General features: G+C 39.2%; 2 protein-coding genes and 1 long non-coding RNA gene across 3 annotated transcripts in view; all 3 read left to right on the forward strand.

Moving 5' to 3' along the window:
• The window catches only part of LOC137657945 (uncharacterized), a 44,790-nt gene extending 30,714 nt beyond the window's left edge, over positions 1-14,076 (forward strand). Inside the window, exons 3-4 of the long non-coding RNA XR_011047242.1 lie at positions 737-865; positions 13,468-14,076. This is a non-coding gene — a long non-coding RNA (uncharacterized lncRNA). The remainder of the gene's footprint in view (positions 1-736; positions 866-13,467) is intronic.
• A 105-nt stretch (positions 14,077-14,181) lies between these two features.
• Positions 14,182-17,021, forward strand: LOC137657939 (oocyte zinc finger protein XlCOF6-like). The gene has a single exon (XM_068392654.1). The coding sequence runs from the start codon at positions 14,421-14,423 to the stop codon at positions 16,548-16,550; it is 2,130 nt and encodes a 709-aa protein (XP_068248755.1). The 5' UTR covers positions 14,182-14,420; the 3' UTR covers positions 16,551-17,021.
• A 7,653-nt stretch (positions 17,022-24,674) lies between these two features.
• The window catches only part of LOC137657991 (zinc finger protein 585A-like), a 36,957-nt gene continuing 36,707 nt past the window's right edge, over positions 24,675-24,924 (forward strand). Inside the window, exon 1 of the mRNA XM_068392714.1 lies at positions 24,675-24,922. The gene's annotated coding sequence lies outside the window, so the exon portion shown is untranslated. The remainder of the gene's footprint in view (positions 24,923-24,924) is intronic.

Genomic DNA, 24,924 nt, shown 5'->3' on the forward strand with positions numbered 1-24,924 from the left:
TTTTAACATTCATGCATTCTATTTTATCTCTGTATTTTGTTATTTATTTGATTTTACCTTTATTTATGAATGTTAGTTCCATTTAGTCACTTTAGAACTAGAGGTTTTTTATATTTCAAAATTTTCCTTATATCTTTCGAAGTAGATGTCAAGACTCCTCACCTTTGTCTCACTCAAATTTCCAGATTCATTTAAGAGCAAATCTTTTGGCCCTGTGAATGTCTAGCATGGACTCAATGGTCTGTTTAAACATTTTATAATAATACATACATACATATACCAAGGCACTTCCCCCAATTTTGGTGGGTAGCCGACATCAACAAATGAAACAAAACAAAAAAAAGTGGACCTCTACTTTCTACGTTCCTCCAGCCTAACAAGGGACTCAACCGAGTTCAGCTGGTACTGCTAGGGTGCCACAGCCCACCCTCCCACATTATCCACCACAGAATGATTTTATAATAATAATAACCGATAATGTTAAAAAGGAATTTCCCTAAGAAATAGCATCGTCGAGTGTCATTATAAATAAGACTTAGATTAAAGAAATTTGATAGGTTGTAGATTTGGATGTTACATTACGATGAAAATATCTTGAGTAATGTTCTGTAATTCATTACAAGGTTATTAGAATAACACATTTTTGCTTCATAATGTTTCTTACATTTTACAATGATTCAGATTTATTGTGAATAATGTAACATGATCTTTTAGGGCTCTTATTTCCATGTTCCAGTCTTTACTGAAATTCTATGACGATGGATGATTACTATTACGCAAATAGTTTAACCAGACGACTGAGTTTAAGACCTTCACAAGGGTGGAATGTCATAGACGTTTAACTGGCAGATCATCATTTACAAAGGTAAATATTAAAGAAGTTACATACATACATACATATACCAAGGCACTTCCCCCAATTTTGGGGGGTAGCCGACATCAACAAATGAAACGAAACAAAAAAGGGAACCTCTACTCTCTACGTTCCTCCAGCCTAACAAGGGACTCAACCGAGTTCAGCTGGTACTGCTAGGGTGTCACAGCCCACCCTCCCACATTATCCACCACAGATGAAGCTTCATAATGCTGAATCCCCTACTGCTGCTACCTCCGCGGTCATCTAAGGCATCGGAGGAAGCAGCAGGGCCTACCGGAACTGCGTCACAATCGCTCGCCATTCATTCCTATTTCTAGCACGCTCTCTTGCCTCTCTCACATCTATCCTCCTATCACCCAGAGCTTCCTTCACTCCATCCATCCACCCAAACTTTGGCCTTCCTCTTGTACTTCTCCCATCAACTCTTGCATTCATCACCTTCTTTAGCAGACAGCCATTTTCCATTCTCTCAACATGGCCAAACCACCTCAACACATTCATATCCACTCTAGCTGCTAACTCATTTCTTACACCCGTTCTCACCCTCACCACTTCGTTCCTAACCCTATCTACTTGAGATACACCAGCCATACTCCTTAGACACTTCATCTCAAGCACATTCAATTTCTGTCTCTCCGTCACTTTCATTCCCCACAACTCCGATCCATACATCACAGTTGGTACAATCACTTTCTCATATAGAACTCTTTTTACATTCATGCCCAACCCTCTATTTTTTACTACTCCCTTAACTGCCCCCAACACTTTGCATCCTTCATTCACTCTCTGACGTACATCTGCTTCCACTCCACCATTTGCTGCAACAACAGACCCCAAGTACTTAAACTGATCCACCTCCTCAAGTAACTCTCCATTCAACATGACATTCAACCTTGCCCCGCCTTCCCTTCTCGTACATCTCATAACCTTATTCTTACCCACATTAACTCTAAACTTTCTTCTCTCACACACTTCCAAATTCTGTAACTAATCGGCCAAGCTTCTCTTCTGTGTCTGCAACCAGTACAGTATCATCCGCAAACAACAACTGATTTACCTCCCATTCATGGTCATTCTCGTCTACCAGTTTTAATCCTCGTCCAAGCACTCGAGCATTCACCTCTCTCACCACTCCATCAACATACAAGTTAAACAACCACAGTGACATCACACATCCCTGTCTCAGCCCCACTCTCACCGGAAACCAATCGCTCACTTCATTTCCTATCCTAACACATGCTTTACTACCTTTGTAGAAACTTTTCACTGCTTGCAACAACCTTCGACCAACTCCATATAAACTCATCACATTCCACATTGCTTCCCTATCAACTCTATCATACGCTTTCTCCAGATCCATAAACGCAACATACACGTCCTTACCTTTTGCTAAATATTTCTCGCATATCTGCCTTACTGTAAAAATCTGATTCCTACAACCCCTACCTCTTCTAAAACCACCCTGTATTTCTAAGATTACATTCTCTGTTTTATCCTTGATCCTATTAATCATTACTCTACCGTACACTTTTCCAACTACGCTTAACAAACTAATACCTCTTGAATTACAACACTCATGCACATCTCCCTTACCCTTATATAGTGGTACAATACATGCACAAACCCAATCTACTGGTACCATTGACAACACAAAACACATTTTTAAATATTTAACTTAGCCGGTGAATATATAATAGCTGCAACTCTGCGGCTCGACAGAAAACACACTCAAAAACTCGCGAGCGATCGCTATGAAGGTTGCGGGTGTGCCCACCAGCGCCACTATCGGCCAGATACCACTCTTGCATGTAAACAAACCCTTCAATTCTTCTCTGTCGACGTTGACAACAAGACGTATCAATACTCGCTGTAGAACCTGGAGTTTTCTCAACATATTTGGTGAAGTACTTCATTTTGGTTTGAGCTTTCGCAGTGCAGGTGTTTTATCTTCATCTTAAATCTTGAACTCGTTTTTGGATAGATTTAATTTTTGATGACAAGAAAGAGTATGGACTTTCTTTGACTTTTAAATGGCCGACCCTTCCCTTAGACGGAAGTGTGTTTTAGGCTTTTAGCAATTATCTTATCACGTTATAAATTAATTATAGATTTTCCTCTATATATTTTATATCTCAACCGCCTTTATTAGGCCTCTTCGATTAGCTTTCCATTTATAATAAACATCAAAATAAATTTTAATGATTTGTTTATATGCGACCTTTCCTGAGAGTAGGCGGTCCTAACTTGGAAACCAAAGTTAAACAACGTTGAGCCCTTTTCAATCGTAAATAACTTTTACACAGCTAATGATTTAAAACTTATTAAATGAAATATTTTTAGTAAATATTTTATGATAGTTTTTTTTCTTTGAATAGTCTTCGTACTGTTTCAAAGATGAACTAACGTTTAGTTTATTTATGCTACGCAGTTTGCGCTCTATCGTTACGATAGAGAGAGAGAGTATCACGGTTTCACTTTGCAGAAAGAGTAAATCGATTCTGACGTTTTGTTCTTTTTTCTTTCAAAGCTTAAATGTTTTAAAGACTATTTTAAAGGAACTTTTAATTGAAAAACCTTTCAGTTTTTTCCTTTGGTCAAATAACCTGTTTATTGACGAAAGGTAAGTGGGCTCTTCTCTTCGGTGCGAAATCAAGAGAGAGAGAGAGATAGAGACGGAGAGAGAGAGAGGAGAGAGAACGTTCCGATCTTTATCTCGTCCCAAGCGAGTAACGTTGTTCTCGAGTTACTCTCGTCCCTAGTCTCTGTACGGGGAGAAAGGATAAAATGTTTTTAGTTTTTTATTCTCGTCCCAAGGCATTGTACGGTGAGAGATTGAAAACGTAGTTTTGAATGAACTAGTGTTTGGTCTCTTCCCCAGCCACTGATTTTTTTATCTTAAAATATGTTTACTGTTTTTGCTGGTATTAATGTGCTTACATTATACGACTGATTTCGCAATTACAACCTTTTGATGAGGGTAGAATTGCGTGCTTCAGGTAGAAATCAGTTTTATTCATACCTAATGTGAATTGTTAAAAAATTCGATTTCAGTGAAATAAGTGCAAAACAGAAAATCGTAGTGATAAAGTGATATTGCGCAAAGTGTTATCAGTGTTGCGACCGAGGGTTCGTCTGTTCGTGCCTGTCGTTCGCCTAGTCCGGGACCTCTTGCAAGCTCCCAAGCCCAGGGGAGAAGTAATGTCGTACGACTTATGGGTTCGAGAGGCCTTGATCAGCGAACAGACGTTCCCTCTATGGTATCAGGTGTATCTTACCAAGATCACCCCTACCATAAGGCGAGAGAAACGATTTTCTCCTCGTCATCCGAAGGCTTTTCGCATAAGAAACAAGGTTTCGAGGCCCTTTAAGCGAAAGTCAGTCCTTTCAGGACAGGTCCAGCGTCCTGGTTTTAACTATTAGGACAGCTCTGACCCTATGCAGTCATCGGAAGACTGCTCGCCGCCTAAACAAAAGCGTAACACAGACTCCGAGAGTCTTTTTGTAGGCAAGGTTTTGCAGTCACAGACGTTACCCTCGTCTCTTACCGCAACCATTCCCGTTGATCCTAAATGGGTTGTACGGCAAGACATGCAGAATAAGCTTGCCTCCCTTATGGAAGACTATTCTGCCGATAAGTCCGTTGAGCCTAGCCGTTTATCTCATCGAGATCCTGGCCTTCAGCCACCCTAACGTTCCTTTGTGCGTCCTGTTGACGTTGGCGTAGCCAAGTCACGTCAGTCAGGTTGTTTAGAACCACACTCGATGCGGTCTCGTGTGGATTTTCAGCCACATTTGGACGTTAGGCCACTTGCTGATGCTCCTGTTGACGTTCAGGACGTTCGCCAACAATCGGAGTTGACTTGTTTTGACGCTGAGCGTCAACCTCCGCATTCTAGAGTTGTTTTGACTGCTCAGTCTAGGCGGTCAAAGCAGTCTCGAGTGGACGCTGTGCGTCCTCACGCACCTGTTGTTGCTGACAGTTCACAGACTGTCAAGCAGTTACATAACGTTGCGTCCTGGTCCGCTACTAATGCACCAGTGCGTGTGGACTCTGCTTGTAAAGCATTGCCACCACGGTAGGTCTCTCCCTTGCTTGAGACTCGGCTATTGTCGGACAAGGTTCCTTCAGATGAGGAAGTTGCTGTTCCCCCTCCTACTGATATTCCCTTGAGGACTCTGTCAGACGGAGAGGAGCCTAAAGCTGCTTAGCCCTCTATGGACTTTAAATAAATCATGCTGATTTTTAAGGATCTTTGTCCGGATCTTTTTGTAACTGCTGCTCCTCGTTCGCCTAAACGTCAGAGCTTACACTAGGCCTAGCTACTTCGAAGCCGTTGTTTTATAAGCTAGTGCTCTCTCGCTCTTCTAAGAGAGCTTTACGTTTGCTAGGCGACTGGTTTATCACCAGGAGGAGTTTGGGGGAGACAGCCTTTGCTTTCCCTTCTTTTAAGCTGGCTTATAGAGCGAGAGTCTGATATGACACGAGAGAAGTTCTCGGCTTGGGAGTTCCTGCCTCTGCCCAGATAGACTTCTCAACCCTCATAGACTCTCCCTGGCGCCTGACCATGAGACGCTCCGAGATTTTACAGGTCGACTTCAGAGCTATTTTCGAGCCTTTGAAGTTTTGCTGTACAATTATGTCATGCATAAACAAGGCTTTCAGGGATGGCTCCTATGATCTGAGAGCCACGTTCTCTGCAGGAACAAGTCCCTCAGGGATGGCTCCAATGATTTGGCAGCCATGTTCACTGCAGGAGTACGTAAGAGGCAAGTGCGCTCAATGTGTTCATTGTCAAGACAAACGTCATGAAGGCGACTGGATGGTCTCTCGACCTTCAGGAGGCATACTTCCACTTTCCTATACACCCGGATTCCCAACCGTTTCTGAGGTTTGTTTACTGGAATGTGGGGTACCAGTTTCGAGCCCTGTGCTTTGGCCTCAGTCCTGCGCCTCTCGTGTTTACGAGGCTCATGAGGAATGTGGCAAAATCCCTCCATCTATCGGGGATCCGAGCCTCCCTGTACTTGGACGACTAGCTTCTCAGAGCATCGTCCAGTCTTCGCTGTCTGCAGGATCTACATTGGACGTTGAGTCTGGCCAGGGAGTTGGGACTTTTGGTCAACCTAAAAGTCCCAACTGTTCCCATCCCAGATTATTCTATATTTTGGGATGGAGATTCGCAGCCAAGCTCTGCTCGAAGTCCAACTAATGCTGAAACGAAACGTTTATTCAGTCAGGAATTGGAACAGTCTCGTAGGGACTCTCTCATCCCTGGAGCAGTTTGTCTCACTAGGGAGACTACACCTTCTGCCTCTCCGGTTCCATCTAGCCTCTCACTGGAACTAGGACAAGACATTAGAGACGGTATCATTCCCAGTCTCCGAACCAGTAAAGGCATGCCTGAAATGGTGGGACAGCAATATCAGTCTGAGAGAGGGACTATCCCTAACAGTCAAGAACCCAAACCACGTGTTGTCCTCAGACGCGTCGGATTTGGGTTGGGGTGCGACCTTGGACGGTCGGGAATGCTCGGGTCTGTGGACCTCAAGTCAGAAGAGCATGCACATCAACGGCAAGGAGCTATTAGCAGTCCACTTGGCCTTGATGATATTAGAAAGCTTCTTCGAAACTAAGTGGTAGAGGTCAACTCAGACAACACCACAACTTTGGCGTATATCTCCAAGCAAGGAGGCACACACTCCTTCACGCTGCTTGAGATCGCAAGGGACCTTCTCTTATGGTCAAGAATTCGAGGCATCTCCCTGTTGACGAGATTCATCCAGGGGGACTTGAACGTCTTGGCAGACTGTCTCAGTCGGAGGGGTCAGGTGATACCCACGGAATGGACCCTCCACAAGGACGTGGGCAAGAGTCTTTGGGCTACTTGGGGTCAACCCACCATAGACCTCTTTGCGTCCTCGTTGAACAAAAGGTTACCAATCTATTGCTCTCCAGTCCTAGATACAGAAGCAATCTACATAGACGCGTTTCTACTGGATTGGTCTTTTCTGGACTTATATGCATTCCCACCATTCAAGATAGTCAACAAGGTACTGCAGAAGTTCGCCTCTCACGAAGGGACAAGGTTGACGTTGGTTGCTACCCTCTGGCCCGCGAGAGAGTGGTGCACCGAGGTACTTCAATGGCTGGTAGACTTTCCAAGAAGTCTTCCTCTAACGGTAGATCTGTTACGTCAGCCCCACGTAAAGAATGTCCATCTAAGCCTCCCCGCTCTTCGTCTAACTTCCTTCAGACTATCGAAAGACTCTCAAGAGCTAGAGGCTTTTCGAAGGAGGCAGCCAGTGTGATTGCAAGAGCTAGGAGAGCTTCTACCATTAGAGTATACCAGTCGAAGTGGGAAGTCTTTCGAGACTGGTGCAAGTCAGTATCTGTGTCCTCGTCCAGTACCTCTGTAGCCCAAATCGCAGATTTTCTTTTACATCTGAGAAAGGTTCACTCCCTTTCAGCTCCCACGATTAAGGGCTACAGGAGCATGTTGGCTTCGGTCTTTCGACATAGAGGCTTAGATTAGATCTTTCCAACAATAAAGATCTCCTAGATCTCCTTAAGTCTTTCGAGACCTCTAAGGAACGTCGTTTGGCAACTCCTGGATGGAACTTAGACGTGGTCCTAAGGTTCCTCATGTCAGACAGGTTTGAGCCATTACATTCAGCCTCCCTGAAGGATCTCACCCTCAAGACACTTTTCCTAGTGTGCTTGGCTTCGGCTAAAAGGGTCAGTGAACTTCATGCCTTCAGTAAGAACATCGGCTTTTCTACAAGAAAAAAGCCACTTGTTCACTTCAACTTGGTTTCCTGGCCAAAAATGAACTGCCTTCTCGTCCTTGGCCTAAATCTTTTGATATTCCTTGCTTATCAGAGATCGTAGGCAACGAACTGGAAAGAGTATTATGTCCTGTTAGAGTTCTTAAGTTTGATTTAGCTCGTACTAAGTCATTACGAGGGAAATCTGAGGCATTATGGTGCTCAGTTAAGAAACCTTCATTGCCTATGTCAAAGAATGCTTTGTCATATTTTATCAGATTTTTTTAATACGAGAAGCTCATTCTCACTTGAATGAGAAAGACCGATGTTTGCTTAAGGTTAAGACACACGAAGTTAGAGATATAGCAACCTCCGTGGCCTTCAAGCAAAATAAATCTCTGCAAAGTATTATGGACGTGACTTTTTGGAGAAGCAAGTCAGTGTTCGCGTCATTTTACTTAAAAGATGTCCAGACTCTTTACGATGACTGCTACACACTGGGTCCATTCGTTGCAGCGAGTGCAGTAGTGGGTGAGGGTTCTACCACTACATTACCCTAATTCCAATATCCTTTTTAATCTGTCTCTTGAAATGTTTTTAATATTGTTTTTTTTGGGTCGTACGGAAGGCTAAGAAGCCTTTCGCATCCTGATTGATTTGGCGGGTGGTCAAAGTCATTTCTTGAGAGCGCCCAGATTAAGGGTTTGATGAGGTCCTGTTTGTATGGGTTGCAGCCCTTAATACTTCAGCTCCTGGGAGTCTTTCAGCATCCTAAGAGGATCGCTGGGCTTCGTGAGGAAGACAGACTTATAAGGCAGAGTAATCGTCTAAGTCAACTTCCTTACCAGGTACCTATATATTTTGGTTTTGTTATATTGATAACTGTCAAAAACTCTTAGCTTATACGCTGTACACTTAATTAACTCTGGTCTCTACCCACCGCCTTGGGTGTGAATCAGCTATTATATATTCACCGGCTAAGTTAGATATTTAAAAATGATATTTTAATTATAAAATAAATTTTTGAATATACTTACCCGGTGAATATATAAATTAAAGGCCCTCCCTTCCTCCCCAATAGAGACGCAGCGGGACGAGAAGAATTGAAGGGTTTGTTTACATGCAAGAGTGGTATCTGGCCGATAGTGGCGCTGGTGGGCACACCCGCAACCTTCATAGCGATCGCTCGCGAGTTTTTGAGTGTGTTTTCTGTCGAGCCGCAGAGTTGCAGCTATTATATATTCACCGGGTAAGTATATTCAAAAATTTATTTTATAATTAAAATATCATATTAAACAATCTCACCAACCATTCAAGTACAGTCCTTCAACATCTCAGCTCTCACACCATCCATACCAGATGCTTTTCCTACTCTCGTTTCATCTAGTGCTCTCCTCACTTCATCTATTGTAATCTCTCTCTCATTCTCATCTCCCATCACTGGCACCTCAACACCTGGAACAGCAATTATATCTGCCTCCCTATTATCCCCAACATTCAGTAAACTTTCGAAATATTCCGCCCATCTTTTCCTTGCCCCCTCTCCTTTTAACAACCTTCCATTACTTTATTTAATTTAAGAAGGATTATCACATAGGCTTTCAATTCATCTTAACCCTTGCAAAAGTAGATATTTGATTATCCTAAAAATTTCTGCAAAGGTTTCTGTTTTGAATAAATGTTACTGTATATTCTTACATTAAACAAATCTTTGATTTTACTTTGGTGTGTAATCGGTGGAGTTCCTATGGACTATCCTTTTTTTTACCCATCATTTTGCATCTTCCTTTATATAAGGCTCACTATTTCTTAGTGTTCTAAAAGTTTTATTTCTTCTTTGATCAAATTGTGAAAGAATCATCTGAATCATGCAACATGAGGCTTCAAACTAAGACAAATGCGGAGCAGGTTGACATGAATCTTGTTTTATAGTTTTTCATGTCTTATTGTTTTTTGTTTATTTTTATTATTTTTCCTTCTTTGTTATTGTATTTCACTTTTATAGTTTACTTCTGACATCTCAATGTTGTTTTACATACAGGTCTGTTTTCTAATTGCGACTCTTTGCCATGTAGCATTCATTCAGCTTTTGCAATCTTCATCATCTCCTCCCACGCCTATTAACCTAAAGGGCCTCAGCTAGATTTCACCAGTCGTTTCCCTCTTCAGCTTTTAAATCAATACTTCTCCACTCATCATCTCCTACTTCACGCTTCATAGTCCCCAGCCATGTAGGCCTGGGACTTCCAACTCTTCAAGTGCCTTGTGGAGCCCAGTTGAAAGTTTGGTGAACTAATCTCTCTTGGGGAGTGTGAAGAGCGTGTCCAAACCTTCTCCATCTACCTCTCACCATGATCTCATACACAAATGGCACTTGAGTAATCTATCTTCTAGTTTCATTTCTAATCCTTTTCTGCCATTTGGTTATGTAATAATAATTGAAAATAAAACAGAATTTTAATGAATATTATTATTTTGATACAGTAGTTACCCCTAGGTCACATTGCTTATTTCTACTAAATGCGAGCGTTTGATGTTTGGTAAAAGAGAAAATTTCTTTCCATACACCAATTGAATTGCTGGGGTTGGACCCCTAACCTAGGGAAGGCTCCTGATTGGTTCCTACAGATAAAGGGGACCTTGAAAATCCCCTGTCAGAGCACGTTTCCTGTATCTCTGGAGAACCAAGGGGGTCAGGAGAGGCACTTAAATACAGTACTTTATTTGTACTTGAAGCTTAATTTTAAAAAAATATCCGGAAATATCGTATCAAAAGTTCAAACTTACAGCGAATATCTTTTACATTGAACAGGCTGACATAAGCCTTTCTATAATGAAATGTTGCTACTGCTATTAATTTTTTTTTTTTTTTTGAGTGTTCATTATTTCTCCTGTAGTTTGTATATTTACCTATTTCCTTTCCTCGCTGGGCTATTTTCCCTGTTGGAGCTCGTGGCCTTATAACATCCTGCTTTTTCACCTAGGGTTGTAGCTCAGCTAGTGATAATAATAATACTTGTGTCGGAAATTTATATTGAGGGCTCTTCGGAATGTAAGATATTGAAATGTACTGTAGTGCAGGTTCTTCAATACTTTTCAGTAGCATTCTTAGAGGGATGCAGTTACAATGGCAGACATGATACCTCTCAACATTTGCTAGCTCATATCATAGGGATGTCACGTATAGAGGCCTTTTTATATTATATACACATGACGTGGTTTGGCCTAGAAAACAAGCTTGTGGCATATGCAGATGATGCTACTCTCTTTGCTTCAGTTCCATCCCCTGAATATAGATCTGGGGTTGCTGAATCCCTTAATAGAGATTTAGCTAAAATTAGTGCATGGTGCAAATTATGGGGTATGAAGTTGAATCCTAACAAATCTCAAAGTATGATTGTAAGTAGGTCAAGGACAGTGGCTCCTCAACATCCAGATGTCAGTATTGATAATGTTTTTTTAACTTTGTATGACTTAAAATTTAGGTTTGATTCTCAACAGCAAATTTACTTTTGAGAAACACATTAGGTCTGTGTCTTCTTCCATTGTACAAAATATTGTCTTATTTAGAAAGTCTTTCAAGATTTTCAGTGATCAATCTATTCTGAAGAAGTGTTTTAATTCTATCATTCTACCTTGTTTTGAGTATTGTTCTCCTGTCTGGTGTTCAGCTGCTGATTCTCATCTTAATTTGTTGGATAGAAACTTACGGTCTATTAAATTTCTTATTCCTGATGTAGATATTAATCTTTGGCACCGTCGTTCAATTAGTTCATTATGCATATTGCATAAGATTTTTCATAATACTTACCATCCTTTACATTCAGATCTCCCTGGACAATTCCATCCAGTTCATATTAATAGGCAGGCAGTTAATTCTAATAGTCAGCCCATCTCTATCATGAGGCTCAATACTACACAGTATTCTAGAAGTTTTATTCAAGCTGTGACCAAGTTGTGGAATGATCTTCTTAATCAGGCTGTTGAATCAATAGAACTTCAAAAGTTCAAAGTTACAGCAAATGTTTTCATGTTGAACAGGCAGACATAAGTCTTTTTATAGTTTATATATGACATATCTGTTTTGACGTTGTTACTGTTTTTATAATGATTTATTGTTAATTTGTTCTCATCGTTTATTTATTTTCTTATTTCCTTGTCTCACTGGGCTATTTTCCCTATTAGAGCCCTTGGGCTTAGAGCATCGTGCTTTTCCAACTAGGGTTGTAGCTTGGCTAGTAATAGTAATAATGATGATGATAATACGATGAGTCTCAAAAACTTTCTTTTGGATTTTACAGTTAGTGTTTATCAATTTAGAAATCTTTTGCAGTTACATCCTTTGTGGCTTAGTTAATATTCTGGGTGATTATATGGTTGGGTTGTGTGAAAAATATATAGCATTCTGATAAGTTTATATTCATGACAGTGCTTAAAATGGGATTCTCATCTATCCGTGCTAATTTCACACAGCTCTTAGATCAGATGATACGAAAAATAACTATTTCTGATGCCAGGTATCCTGGGATCTGCCCTCGCATAAGCAGTACGACCAACTGACCATCGTTTCTGTTAGAACATTTGGTGAAGTGTTTGGAAACATATATGCGTCACCATAATGGGCTAATTACCTCCGCCAACGAAGTTGGAAGGAGGTTATATTTTACCCCTTGTTTGTGCGTTTGTGAACAGCTTCCTGGCCACAATTTTAACCCTTTTACCCCCAAAGGACGTACTGGTACGTTTCACAAAAGCCATCCCTTTACCCCCATGGACGTACCGGTACGTCCTTGCAAAAAAATGCTATACAAATTTGTTTTTCATATTTTTTGATAATTTTTTGAGAAAATTCAGGCATTTTCCAAGAGAATGAGATCAACCTGACCTCTCTATGACCAAAATTAAGGCTGTTAGAGCAATTTAAAAAAAATATACTGCAAAATGTGCTGGGAAAAAAATAACCCCCTGGGGGTTAAGGGTTGGAAATTTCCAAATACCCCGGGGGTAAAAGGGTTAATTGTAGGGTAATGAAACTTGCAGGGATTAACTGTAATGTAAAAAGCTGGAAATTATTAAAGTTTTGAAGGTCAAGGTCACGGTCAAGCAGAATGTCCAATTCACATAATCAGCCCTAAGTTTGGACATCGTTGTCACAGAGACTTCAAACTTGGTTCATATTTGAGTGTATGAAAATCCATGCCTATTAATACATGTTAAGGTCAAGGTCAAGCCAAAGGTCGAGAAATGAGCTGCCGCAGTAGAGTTCTACGCTCTACTGAGTGCCTCTATAGTTTCAAGTACTGTGATATTATAAGGAGTTTTTTTTTATAGATTTTTCTTGGTTTTATATTCTTTATTTATCATCACCCACATACAGTATTTTACTACAACCTTTCTCTCATCAGAATATGTTCTCAGAAATTGAGTAATGAAAGTTAATGACTTGCTTTATAAGATCTTTAAATTGTAACCAACTCTTGTATTCAGTCACTTAGCTTGCTTCTAGCTCGTAGATTTAATACAATGTAGTTTTCATGTATTCAATGTTTTCTAGTTATTAGTAAAAATGTATAAATAAACTTTTTAAAAAAGTGATGTTTGCAATTTACAGTGCCATAGGATAAAAGAACTGTAAATGAGCTCCATACATTTTTTTAAAGTGTAAGACTATTAAAATGTAAAGGTTGACAAATATGTAAAAATTAGTGGGTTCTGACATCTGACGTCCTTGCTACGTATTCAATATATTTTCAAAGTGTAGATAAATAAACTTCCATACTGTCCTTTGCTACAGAATAAGTTAACGAAAATCATTTATCTTTCAGATTGAAACTGATTTCAAGAGGCATTTTAAAGGATATGTAAAGGCTTTTATGCAAAACCAGCTTTACTTCAGTCCAAAGTTTCTCAAGCGGTAACATTCTCGTCGTCGTATACAAATGATTGTGTGAAACTGCATATATTATATAAATGAGAAGACGAACACAAATATATTTATCAGTGGTCAAACTTACTGCGTGGAGAAAGATTCCTGCTTTATAAATGGTAATTAAATGAGTTATACAGATAGTTGTGAAAGTGTTTATTATTTATTATGTAAATGAGAAGGCGAACACAAATATATTTATCAGTGGTCAAACTTATTGCGTGGAAGAGGATTCCTGCTTTATAAATGGTAATTAAATGATTTATACAGATAAACGTGAAAGTGTTTATTATTTATTATGTAAATGAGAAGACGAACGGCAATAAATATGCTTATCGGTGGTCAAACTTATTGAGTCGAGGAGGATTCCAGATTATTAAATGGTAATTAAATGAATTATAATTACATTCACCATATGTATTGTAACTACTGTACTGTTTTATATTTGGAATAGTTTTATGCAAAGATTTGTAACAAAAGAGAATCTCTTACAGTTTATTTAATGAAAAGATTTTGTATCAAGTATATGTAAGTGTAATAATTTTGTTTTAATATAGTTCAGTACAGTATGTGTAGTATGTTTATTTGATTTTTTCAGGATATTAAATGAAATTTGATAGATATTTAATTTTGTTTCTTGATGTACGTAGAAATGAAGAAAAGATATTTGATGACGATTGAATGTAAATAAGAGCATGTCTTATAGAGCTAGTTTTTATAAAATGTTGCAATAACTTATTCATTTTTGAGTGTTACATTTGGCTTATGGCATTATAAATGCAATCATGAGTTTGTTATGAGAATACCTATATTTTAAAGCAAAAGAAGATTATTATTTAAATAGAAGGGAGGATGAGCGTTGAAAATATTTATATAAAACAAGAGGAGGGGGAAGATATCGGAGAGAAATATCCTGAGCACTTGTCCGCTCACGGGACAGGTTCCTCGGGAAGAGTAACTGTAGGTATGAAGGGTACAAGTGAAACTTTGTTACCCTCATTTGAAAATGTAAATATTTCGAAAAACTTGCCAGAAGGGACTAAAGAACATGAGTTAAAATCTTTTCCCTATGAGGAAAGTAGTAGTGTAGATTTTTCCACCGCCGTGGATATGAGGAAAAAACCCTCTGTATCCTCATTGATGCTGGTTGAATCTGTAACAAGATCTGATAATGTAGTAACGGATGACACAAAAACAAAGTCATCTGAATCATTAGTTTCTCATAGTATGTTAAACCCTGTTGTAGGTTTTAAAGATACGCTAACTACCTCGCCATCGTTTGTTGAAACAGAGAAGAATTCCAAGAAACCCGAAAGTGGATCAAATTCCTGTGACAACCATGTGGTAAGTGGCAAAGAAGACCAGCCATCTACCTCATCGCCGTTGAAAGAATCAGGGGTGAGGCTGTCGGAAAAACTCAGGATGATTATTCGAGAGAACTCGCCTGTAACTAAGTCTCCGGTTCGTAAAAAAAGGGTTAGCTCGTCGGAGAAAGTTGACTCCGGTTCTCGCTCAGCCAAAGAATTGGAGGAGTCTTTAACGTGTGATATATGTGGTAAGAGTTTCGTTAAAAAAAGTAATCTCAATAAACATAAGAAAATACACACCGGTGAGCGACCTTTTGTTTGTAGTGTTTGTGGTAAGGATTTTGTTTATAAAGAAGGTGTTGAGGAACACATGATAATACACACCGGTGAACGACCTTTCTCTTGTTCTATATGTGGCAAAACGTTTTATAAAAAGGGTGCACTAAACCAGCATAAACGAATACACACGGGAGAGAGGCCCTTCTTTTGTGAACTCTGCGGGAAGAGTTTCATTCAAGCAGGACACCTAGCAAGTCATAAGTTGATTCACTCCGGCGACAAACCTTTCACGTGCGAGTTATGCGGCAAGAACTTTCTTAGGAAGGCAAACCTCGATAAGCACGCGAGGATACACTCTGGAGAACGACCGTTTGCCTGTAATGTGTGTGGTATGAAGTTCATTCACAAAGTAAGTCTTGATAAGCATACGAAGATACATACGATGGACGATCCATTCACCTGTGACATATGCGGGAAGAGTTTCATTCATAAAGATAGTTATAGTAATCATGTGAGAGTGCATACTAGAGAAAGGGCATTTGCCTGTGACATGTGTGGCAAGAATTTCATGAAGAAGGACAATCTTAATTTACATATGAGGAATCACATGGGTGAAAGGCCTTTCCAATGCAATATCTGTGCGAAGAGTTTTACCGTTAAAGACCACTTGAAGCAACATATGAGAAAGCACACTGGCGAAAGACCGTATAGCTGTAGTATATGCAATAAAAGGTTTACACAACAAGGAACTCTATACAAACACATAAGAATACACACAGGTGAACGTCCATTCTCCTGTGGTTTCTGTGGACTCAGCTTTACTCAGAAAGGACATCTAACTAGACATAGGATGAAACACACAGGAGAACAACCCTTTTTGTGCGTTGTTTGCGGCAAAGACTTCAGGGATAGAGCAACTCTTAAGATTCACTTGAAATCTCACTCTGGGCAGCACTTATATCCTTGTTTTGAATGTGGACAGATTCTATACAGTGAGAGCAGTCTTGATGAGCATATGAAAAGCCATACTGGAACAAAATTATATACCTGCGAGGAGTGCGGTTTAAATTACAACGACGAAGGCAGTCTCCGAGCCCATAAAAAGTGTAGCCACACTTCAGAGAAATCGCTAACCGAGAGTGAAGCGGAGGAGGTCCTTACGAGAAAGAAAGACGTGAACGTTGGTGTGTCGTTGAAGGATAAATTTGACGAAAGGTCGCATTTAATGCCTGGAATGGCCAGTAGTTTTGTCGAGACACAGCTCGGCGTTGGTGACTCGGGTATGAAAACCCCTCCGCCAGTTGCTGTTAAAGAGGAGACAGACGGTGAGGGTTGCGATTTTGACCAGATTTTCATCAAGGAAGAGGTTGAGGAAACGGGAGATAATTTCACATGAGTATTGTGATTGCTGTTAATCTTTCCATTTGGGTGACGTTTTGTACTGTACAGTAAAACTCATGATAAATTGTGCATTTTAGATTCTCAAGTCACTAATTCAAGGGTGACTTCTGGAAATCCTGTTCGTTGTCACAAAACATGTGATGTATGAGAAAGCACGAATGCCGCTGCATTTCATGCGCAGGGAAAATTGTGTAAATTTGTCTTTTCGTTATGTGCCGTGCTTTGTGTAGATGCCCAATATCCTTGGGATACTGTTGAAAACAAGTGAAACTTGAAAACGTTGTTATAATTGAGAAGTTTTAATAGGTTATGGGTTTGGGTTAAAAATCTGTATAAAAGTTTCATTAGGAACCTGTGTCTTTAATATTGAGTTCTAGTAATAGCAGTCTGTGCATAGTTTTTTCTATAATGTGGGGATCTACAGTTCTTTGGAAGTTTATAAGAATAAATATATTTTTGTTACTCACTTCTGCTTTCATTTTATAATAGATCATACATTTTATATACTGCGTTGCTCTTACTTTTAATCTTTAGAAAATGTAGAAAGATTCATATGAGTTTGGTTATTGATAAGAGAATAATCATTTATTGTTATTAACTAGGTCGAGGAGTAAAACAAACCTTAAGCTAAAGCTATGAACCATTAGTTTTAAAGGTGAGTATTTGTGGTATCTTACGAAAGAAAAATAACTATTTAGTCTTCACATGTTTAAAATTTGATTTTAATATGTGGTTCAATATCCATAAATCTTAATTAATGAACTGTTATCAAATTATTTGGTTTATACAATGAACAAACCTCTTGTAGAACTTTTTAAATGTGTTCAGCATGCCTTGGTAACTTGGAAATCTCTCAGATTCTTAACCCCATGTCATTTGGTGAAGGCTTTACAAAGCAATTACAGTACCTTATTCTGACTTATACTTTACCATTATTAATTGCTCTATACCAAATTAGTTAGGCTATCATGTACTTTCTACTCCACTTTTATTGATTTTATTAGTTCATTGATTATGATGAAGGATGAAAGTGGATAGCATACCATCTTGCCTGTAAAATTATGTCGTTAATATTGTTGAATAAGTTGAAAGACTGGTGAAGCCTTGTCCTCAATATTTTATCTAATCTCAGCTTATTGACAATTCATAAGGGACTGAGTTTAAGATGTACATCAAGTAAGTTCTCCTTGGACACTAAGTTTTTCTTTTTATCTGTTGAAAACGAATACATTGATAAAGATTCCTCCAAGGACTTTTTTCAAGGATAAAATATAGACACCCTATGTGCAGGTTTTAAGCTATATGAGATACAGAAAATAGATGTGAAGGGAAAAATCAGACCACACCAACCCAGTTCTATTTTGACTCCCTCAATGAGAGTAAAGTATTTTCTATATTGATTGTATTATAACTTTAATCTGACTAGAAAATTTATCTACTTTTTGGATATCTGTCGAAAGATATACCCATTGCACAACTAAAAACCCTAGCCTCCTGGCTAGTACAATAGTAACGTGTTCGCCTAGCGTTTACATAGCCGCAAATCGATCCCCATCCTGGACTGTGAGTTTAATCTGTTTACTGGGAGGTTGGGCTTGCCCAGCTGACGTTCTGAGGAGCATCTGTTCTGGAACTGAAACGAAACACCTTCACCTTGAATGATGGCTGAAACTGGAACTAAACTCCTTTTAGAAATCTAAGTCAATCACTAAAATCTAAACTATGAATACTGTAATTAAGTCTCTTGAAAGAGAATTAACCCCTATTTGTGCATGGTGCAAATTTTCATAATGAAGTTGAATGCTAATAAAGCAATTAGCACTTTGATCTTTAGTACAGTAGATATAGCACAGTGGAATCTCCCAACCCTGATCTTTTAATTCTTGATTGGAAATTAACTTTTAAGTCTTTGGTACATCTGTGGAATTGTGCAAAGAAAGAGTCATGCAAGATTTTAAGAGACCTGTCTGTCGTGTACAAATAGCTTTAATTTAATTTTTTTAGAATGTTCTTCTATTTTGTCTTTTGTTGCTGATTCCCTTGTTGAATTATTGGACGAAAACCGTAGTACAGTGGTAATGTGTTCGCCTAGCATTCGCATGGCAGCAGATCGATCCCAGCCTTAGACCTTGAGTTTAAGCTGTTTGCTGGGGAGGCTATTACCTTGGTTGTGCACCACAGTGTGAGTTTGGGCTTGCCCAAGTGACATTCTGGTGAGTATCTATTCTTATAAAACTAGAACCAAAACCACACCTTTACTGTACCAAATTTCTTATCCTTGATCATGGCATATATTTCTGGCCCTCTCATTTAATTAGCTGCATAATCTTCTTCAAAATTCTTTTTGTCCTTTAAATTTAAATCTCCCCTAATCTAGCTATTGTACATTTTATTTTAACATTACAGTATTGCCTTTTCTTGGGTGACATTCAAGGTCACGTTTTCTAGGTTCTCCTGTGACCAAATTCTAAACCATGTGGTTGGATCTGTGGAATCTCAGATGTTCTAACTGTGCAATTGCGATTTGTTAAGCATGAAGACACGAGATGTTCCATAGTTTGTTGGTAAATTATTTATTTTACTTTTTCTATCTTTTTTCTTTTTACTTCTCAATTCCTATTTTCTTACGATATTTCTTTTCCGGTTTGAGACCCTTGCCCTTTAACGTACTTTTTTACCCATATGTTGTATGGGGTAAGTACAGTTGCCCTGCGTTTTGGAAGGACTTAGCTTTGGGATAGACCGTAGTCCCGATCAGCTGCCCTGCCTAACATTGCTTAGACCCCAGTAGCATATGTTCATGCGTTGTACCTTTCACCAGGGTCCTTCCTCCTGGTAGTGAGGAGTCCTGGCGCGGTTAGGTGACAGTTTGAGACAAGTGAGTTGTCCATTATGTTTTTAGAAGGTGATGGAGTGGCTTTGTTTGTGCGTATATTATTCTGTAATATCCAGTTTCTTAAGTAAACCTATCTGTTGATTACATACATAATCCTTAAGTGTTTGAATAGTACATACATACATATACCAAGGCACTTCCCCCAATTTTGGGGGTTAACCGACATAAATAAATGAAACAAAAAAGGGGACCTCTCCTTTCTATGTTCCTCTCTCAGCCTGACAAGGGACTCAACCAAGTTTGGCTGGTACTGCTAGGGTGCCACAGACCACCCTCCCCCGTTATCCACCACAGATGAAGCTTCATAACGCTGAATCCCCTACTGCTGCTATCTCCGCGATCATCTGAGGCCCCGGAGGAATCAGTAGGGCCTACCAGAACTGCGTCACAATCACTCGCCATTCATTCCTATTTCAAGCACGCTCTCTTGCCTCTCTCACATCTATCCTCCTATCACCCAGAGCTTCCTTCACTCCATCCATCCACCCAAACCTTGGCCTTCCTCTTGCACTTCTCTCATCAGCTCTTGCATTCATCACCTTCTTTAGCAGACAGCCATTTTCCATTCTCTCAATATGGCCAAACCACCTCAACACATTCATATCCACTCTAACTGCTAACTAATTTCTTACACCCGTTCTCACCCTCGTTACTTCGTTCCTAACCCTATCTTCTTGAGATACACCAGCCATACTCCTCAGACACTTCATCTCAAACAAATTCTATTTCTGTGTCTCCATCACTTTCATTCCCCACAACTCCGATCCATACATCACAGTTGGCACAATCACTTTCTCATACAGAACTCTCTTTACATTCATGCGAAACCCTCTATTTTTTACTACTCCCTTAACTGCCCCGAACACTTTGCATCCTTCATTCACTCGCTGACGTACATCTGCTTCCACTCCACTATTTACTGCAACAATGGACCCCAAATACTTAAACTGATCCACCTCCTCAAGTAACTCTCCATTCAACATGACATTCAACCTCGCACCACCTTCCCTTCTCGTACATCTCATAACCTTACTCTTACCTACATTAAGTCTCAACTTCCTTCTCTCACACACCCTTCCAAATTCTGTCTATAATCGGCCAAGTTTCTCTTCCGCGTCTGCAACCAGTACAGTATTATACGCAAACAACAACTGATTTACCTCCCATTCATGGTCATTCTCGTCTACCAGTTTTAATCCTTGTCCAAGCACTCGAGCATTCACCTCTCTCACCACTCCATCAACATACAAGTCAAACAACCACAGCGACATCATACATCCCTGTCTCAGTCCCACTCTCACCGGAAACCAATCGCTCACTTCATTTCCTATCCTAACACATGCTTTACTACCTTTGTAGAAACTTTTCACTGCTTGCAACAACCTTCCACCAACTCCATATAACCTCATCACATTCCACATTGCTTCCCTATCAACTCTATCATACGCTTTCTCCAGATCCATAAATGCAACATACACCTCCATACCTTTTGCTAAATATTTCTTGCATATCTGCCTAACTGTAAAAATCTGATTCATACAGCCCCTACCTCTTCTAAAACCACCCTGTAACTCTAAGATTGTATTCTCTGTTTTATCCTTAATCCTATTAATCAGTACTCTACCATACACTTTTCCAACTACACTTAACAAACTAATACCCCTTGAATTTCAACACTCATGCACATCTCCCTTACCCATATATAGTGGTACAATACACGACAAACCCAATCTACTGGTACCATTGACAACACAAAACACATTAAACAATCTCACCAACCATTCAAGTACAGTCACACCCCCTTTTAACATCTCAGCTCTCACACCATCCATACCAGATGCTTTTCCTACTCTCGTTTCATCTAGTGCTTTCCTCACTTCCTCTGCCCTTTCTCATGCTGCCTCCAACAAACTTCTTGCCACACACATCACTTGCAATCCCAACAAAATTTTCTTTAACTAACTTCCACTCCTCTAAATTACCAGTTTCTCTTACTTTCACTTTGTCATATGCCATTTTCAACCTTTCTTGATATTTACTTTTTACCCCCCCCCCCACTGTTATTAGCTCTTCAACCCTCACTAGCTCCCTTTTACATCCACCTACTCTATTCCCCACTCTTTTGCTACAACTAATTATCCTTCCACCAAAAAACGATCAGACATACCGTTAGCCATACCCCTAAACACGTGCACATCTTTCAATCTTTCAAACATTCTTTTAGTTATCAACACATAATCCACTAATGCCCTTCTACCACTCTTCCATTTACCGCTCTTATCCATGTATACTTGTTTTTATCTTTCTTTTTAAAAAGCTAGAACTTATCACCATCTCTTGCTCAACACACATATCTACCAGTCTCTCACCACTCTCATTTTCACCTGGTAGCCATACCTCCTAATGACACCTTCTACCTCTCCAGCACCCACTCTAGCATTTAAGTCACCCATAACAACTACATAATTCCTTCTACCCAGTCCTTCTACACACCTACAGGACTTAATTCATTACAGAACTCATTCCGCTCTTCACTTTTCTCATAACATGGCCCATATGCACTGACAAAAGCCCAACATTCCCTACCCAACCTAACCCTTACCCACATTAACCTAGATGATATCTCCTTCCATTCCACCACTTTACCTGTCATCCATTCACTCAGCAATAAAGCCACACCTTCTCTTGCTCTTCCCCTTTCAATCCCGGACACTCTACCAGACATTTCACCAAACATCACTTCACCTTTCCCTTTTATCTTTGTCTCACACAAAGCCAAGGTATCCATCCTTCTATTCCTAAACATACTTCTAATCTCACATCTTTTACTCTCTATCGTACTACATACATGCACATTCAAACACCCCAAAACTAGAGTGAATAATGATAAGAATAAAAACCCCGTTAGTCAGTGTGATGTAACTGACAGTTCTTACCTAATTTTTCAAGCTATAGAATATGTTATTAGTATATAACCAAATGTGGATTTCTCCAACTCCTCTGATTAGTGATTACCACTTATCCAGTATACAGTATCTATAAAACTGATATCATCATCACCCCCTCCTACGCCTATTGACGCAAAAGCCCTCGATTAGATTTCGCTAGTCGTCTCTATCTTGAGCTTTTGAATCAACACTTCTCCACTCAACATGTACTTCATGCTTCATAGTCCTCAGCCATGTAGGCCTGGGTCTTCGTTGAAAACACAAAACTAATATACCCAAGAAAATTACCAGTGTTAAAGTAGTAATCCAGAGATGCATATTTCAATTATCCTCAGTAATTTTGCACATTCCTGGCTATGGCCTCATAATCAGGAGTAGAATGTATGACAAACCCAGTCAATTTTGTTGCATCTGAATTAAAAACTTTAATAACTTTGTTGATATGTCCAATATCTGTTAAATGGTGACTTCATTGTGTCCACCCCTTTAGGTATTCTTACTACAGACAGGGCTGGCACAAAAAGAATGAGTGATATATTACAATAACCTGATACTAATTCTTATTTTTGTAACACACATCATCATCATCGTCGTCGTCTCCTCCTATGCCTTTTGACAAAAATGGTTTCAGTTAGATTTCGCCAGTCATCTCTTATCTTGAGCTTTTAAATTAATACTTCTCCACTCATTATCTCCTACTTCACGCTTTATAGTCTTCCAACTCTTCTAGTACCTTGTGGGGACCAGCTAAACGTTTGATGAACTAATCTCTCTTGGGGATGTGTGAAGAGCATGTCCAAACCATCTCCATCTACCCCTCATCATGATCTCATCCACATATGGCTCTCGAATAATATCTTATAGTCTCATTTCTAATCCTCCCCTGCCCTTTAACTCCCAATTTCCTTCTGGTGGCTTTGCTCTCAAATCTACTAAATCTATTGGTGATTGTTTCATTGTCATACCATGATTCATATCCATATAGTAACACTAATCTCAAAAAACTTATATATAGTCTGATTTTTATATATAATTTTAGGCGATTTGATTTCCAAATGTATAGTCCTCAGCCATGTAGGCATGGGTCTTCCAACTGTTCTAGTGCCTTGTGAAGCCCAGTTGAGAGAGAGAGAGAGAGAGAGAGAGAGAGAGAGAGAGAGAGAGAGAGAGAGAGAGAGAGAGAGAGAGAGAGATTTGCTCCTTATCATAATGGGCGTTACTAAATCATGAACAAAGGATTTGTTTTCCACATAAAACTTTCAACTGGTCTAGTGCCTTGTGGAGCCCAGTTGAGAGAGAGAGAGAGAGAGAGAGAGAGAGAGAGAGAGAGAGAGAGAGAGAGAGAGAGAGAGAGACTTGCTCTTTATCATATAAGGGTGATACTAAATCATGAACTGAGGATTTGTTTTTATCACAAAACTTTCAAATGTCACACAGTAAATTTCTAAAATTTTTTTACGAATAGTGATACTAACAGGTTATGATAAAATGTCTAAACTTCGACTTGCACCCTGCAGCTGCATGGCCTCCTTGGTACCAACACCTGTTCATATGGCTCAAATTCTAGAAACATGTAAATCAATATGTTTTCTCAAAATATAATTTTCCATTTAATCCTGAATTTTTAACTTATCAGTATTGGATTTCATGATAGAAAGTAAGCAACTGTTACTTAAATATTTTCTTTCTGATAGCATATACAGTAAATGTCAGTGAAGCAATTTTTTGGCACAGAGGGAGTAGTATTATTTTAGTTTGAAGATTCAAATATCGGGAAAATTTACTTCTAACTCATTACGTTTTATACATACAGTTCATCAATCTGTAAGAATAATAGAATTTTGACAGAGCCCTAATTAATACACCCATGCTACAACATTTCCCGAGTTATTTTGCTGACGTTATATGCATTACTGAACAGTGTGTATATATATATATATATATATATGTGTGTGTGTGTGTGTGTGTGTGTGTGTGTGTGTGCATGTATGTATATATTATCCTAATTTACCTTGAAATAGAATTACAAACATTTTTTAATGCATAAATATACTAAAAATTACTTTTGACTCCAATATCAAAGGAATAGAAGACAGAAAAATAATACAATAAGCATTCCTTAAACAAATTAAGTTATATATTGGGCAAAGTAATCATTATAAAACTAGCGTTAAGGAATATAATTTATTAAATGAAGAAGAAATAGGATGTTAATTCTTTAGCATTACACGCAAGAAGAAGAAGGTTTTGTTTACATTTATGACTGTGTTGACGTTTGTAGGTGATCGGTGACCTTGACTTATGGCCTACATTGGATATTTTCCTTCTTTGTCATTTAAGTCAACAGCTGAACCTTAATTCTGCCAAATAATTCCAGATTCATCCTAAATAAAACTACGTAGACCGTCAAATAACATTACAATTAAGATATACCAGAGCTGGCTTTCATTTTATACAGGCTGACCGGTTTGGATTCGACATCAGCTTGACAGTCTAAGGTGTTTTAATTAACACCTTTCGAAGGT

This window comes from Palaemon carinicauda, chromosome 1 (assembly GCF_036898095.1).
Source record: "Palaemon carinicauda isolate YSFRI2023 chromosome 1, ASM3689809v2, whole genome shotgun sequence".
In the NCBI taxonomy this organism is placed as follows: Eukaryota; Metazoa; Arthropoda; class Malacostraca; order Decapoda; family Palaemonidae; genus Palaemon; species Palaemon carinicauda.

Bases quoted from the DNA above. Each gene is read 5' to 3' on its own strand.
- LOC137657939 (XM_068392654.1), top strand. From the start codon at position 14,421: ATGAGCGTTGAAAATATTTATATAAAACAAGAGGAGGGGGAAGATATC.